At 64.4% G+C, this 1,815-nt stretch overlaps 1 protein-coding gene across 1 annotated transcript; it reads right to left on the bottom strand.

Moving 5' to 3' along the window:
* Positions 1-464: 464 nt before the first annotated feature.
* Positions 465-1,724, bottom strand: CPZ (carboxypeptidase Z). Its single transcript, XM_019626428.1, has 3 exons — positions 1,695-1,724; positions 1,193-1,354; positions 465-869 (listed from the first exon to the last, which is right to left on the bottom strand). The coding sequence occupies exons 1-3, from the start codon at positions 1,722-1,724 to the stop codon at positions 594-596; spliced, it is 468 nt and encodes a 155-aa protein (XP_019481973.1). The 3' UTR covers positions 465-593.
* Positions 1,725-1,815: the final 91 nt, after the last annotated feature.

Genomic DNA, 1,815 nt, shown 5'->3' with positions numbered 1-1,815 from the left:
CCATAAAATGGAAAGGGCTGCACCCCCACAGCCTTCCCAGAAGGCCAGCCTGTGTGAGCTCCAGCACGGGGCCTGGGGAGGGAGCCAGTCAGCGCTGGAGGACTGTGGGCAAAAGTCGGTTTCAGAGGAGAAGGGGGCTGGAGAGGGTCCTGTTAGCATCATGGGCCTCAGCCCTTGCTGGGAGGACCAGTGGGGGAAACTGAGGCCTGGAGAGGAGCAGGACCTCCTCCAGCCCCAGGTGACGAGGGGCCCAGAATTCCTACTCTGATCCCACTGCACCCAACTCCTGGGAAGCCAGATCCTTAACAAACCCCGAGGCCCACCCACCGGAAGGACCGGCGGCCCAGAGCCACGCCGTGCCACGCGTGCTGCTGTACTGCCCTCTGCTGGCATCTCCCGGCATCGCCCGGCGCCCACCCACCCCCAGTCAGAAAACGCCAGGCGGCCAGGGCCCCCACCTCAGAGGCTCCCAGACAGGGAACACTGAGGAAAGGTGGGGTGCGGCCAGAGGAGGGAGGGGCTGCTTCCAGCTGGGCTGGAAGGCTTCCTGGAAGAGGGGGCTTTGGAGCTGGGCCTGGAAGGCTCTTCATGGTTCAGTGACTCTGCGGGCTCAGAACAGGACTGATACGGGCCAGCCCCAAGCGTACCACCCACACCACCAGTCCCCTGCACCCACCAAAGCCCATCCCACCGTGGCACCCACCCCTCACCTTCTCGTCAGGCGTGGGAGAAAACATCTTCTCCTCATGGGGGTCCTGGGAGAAGTCGAAGGGGTACGACACCACCAAGTCGCCCCCGTGGAGGCTGGCTGAGAGCACGAAGGGAGCGGTCCTCATCCACTTCATGACTGCCTTCGTCTCGGGGGCCACCTGCCCCGGATGGAGGAGGCGGTCCTGAGGACTGGGCACACCCTGCCGGCGTCCCTTCCTCCAGGCAGCCTCCTTGGGCATCCAACCCTCCCAGGCACTTGGTGTTTGCAAGTCACGCCCCCTGAATTCCACCAACACCCAGCGAGGAGTTCTCCCCATTTCACGGACAGGAAACAGGCTAGAGAAGGCTTTAACTGCCAGGCTGTCCTGTCCTGGGGAGGGACCACGCCTGAGGGGCCCGGAATAGCTGAAACCCCGGGATGGATGCAGAACCGTGGGCGGGGCCCAGCCTTGGGGCGGCCATGGGCGGCGGTGGCGCCTACCTTACCCCACCAGTAGTGCTGTGGGATGGGGATGTGGTCCGTGCGCGCCCCGCGGGACGAGACCAGGCGATAGAACTCGGAGGTCAGGTCGGGGAAGTTGCGGTTCAGGTCCAGGCTCTGTGCGTTCTGCCTTCCGCTCGTCCATCCATTGTAGCCAGCGCCCTGAAAACAGGCCACCCCCGGCCAGGGGTCAGTCAGCACACCTGCCCTGATTGTCCCTAAGGGCGGCGGCAGGGCTGGGGCTGCGAGTAAGGGGCAGAGGCGGTGGTTTCTGTCTGGCTTCATGTGATGAACTTGGGAGCACGTCGGCCCTTGACCTCCTCTGCCATCTCTCTGGCCCCTCCCGCCCCGCCTCCTTGCTGATCCTGCAACTTCAGGGCCTGGCACTGGCTGCTCCCCCTCCCTGGAGTGCCCCCCAACCCTTACACACTGCTCATCCCCCACCCCCTGCGGGTCAGAGAGCTCCCCACCGCCAGCTGGTGCACGCGCCCTCTCGACTCACTTTCTCATCCTTTTGCTCCACGGCACACATCACCTTTGTGACACATCAGTTATCAGCACCTGTCCCCTCCCTACCCAGTCAGGACACACCAGTGTTGATGCCTGCTGAGTCCAGGTCCCCT

Source organism: Hipposideros armiger, unplaced genomic scaffold (assembly GCF_001890085.2).
Source record: "Hipposideros armiger isolate ML-2016 unplaced genomic scaffold, ASM189008v1 scaffold_677, whole genome shotgun sequence".
Taxonomy (NCBI): Eukaryota; Metazoa; Chordata; class Mammalia; order Chiroptera; family Hipposideridae; genus Hipposideros; species Hipposideros armiger.
The sequence above is the reverse complement of the archived record's forward strand: the minus strand, read 5'-3'. Positions and strand labels throughout refer to the sequence as shown.

Bases quoted from the DNA above. Each gene is read 5' to 3' on its own strand.
- CPZ (XM_019626428.1), bottom strand. From the start codon at position 1,724: ATGTGTGCCGTGGAGCAAAAGGATGAGAAA. The intron at 1,355-1,694 runs GTGAGTCGAGAG...GCCTGTTTTCAG, and splicing joins TGGAGCAAAAGGATGAGAAA to GGCGCTGGCTACAATGGATG. The intron at 870-1,192 runs GTAGGCGCCACC...CATCCGGGGCAG, and splicing joins AGCACTACTGGTGGGGTAAG to GTGGCCCCCGAGACGAAGGC.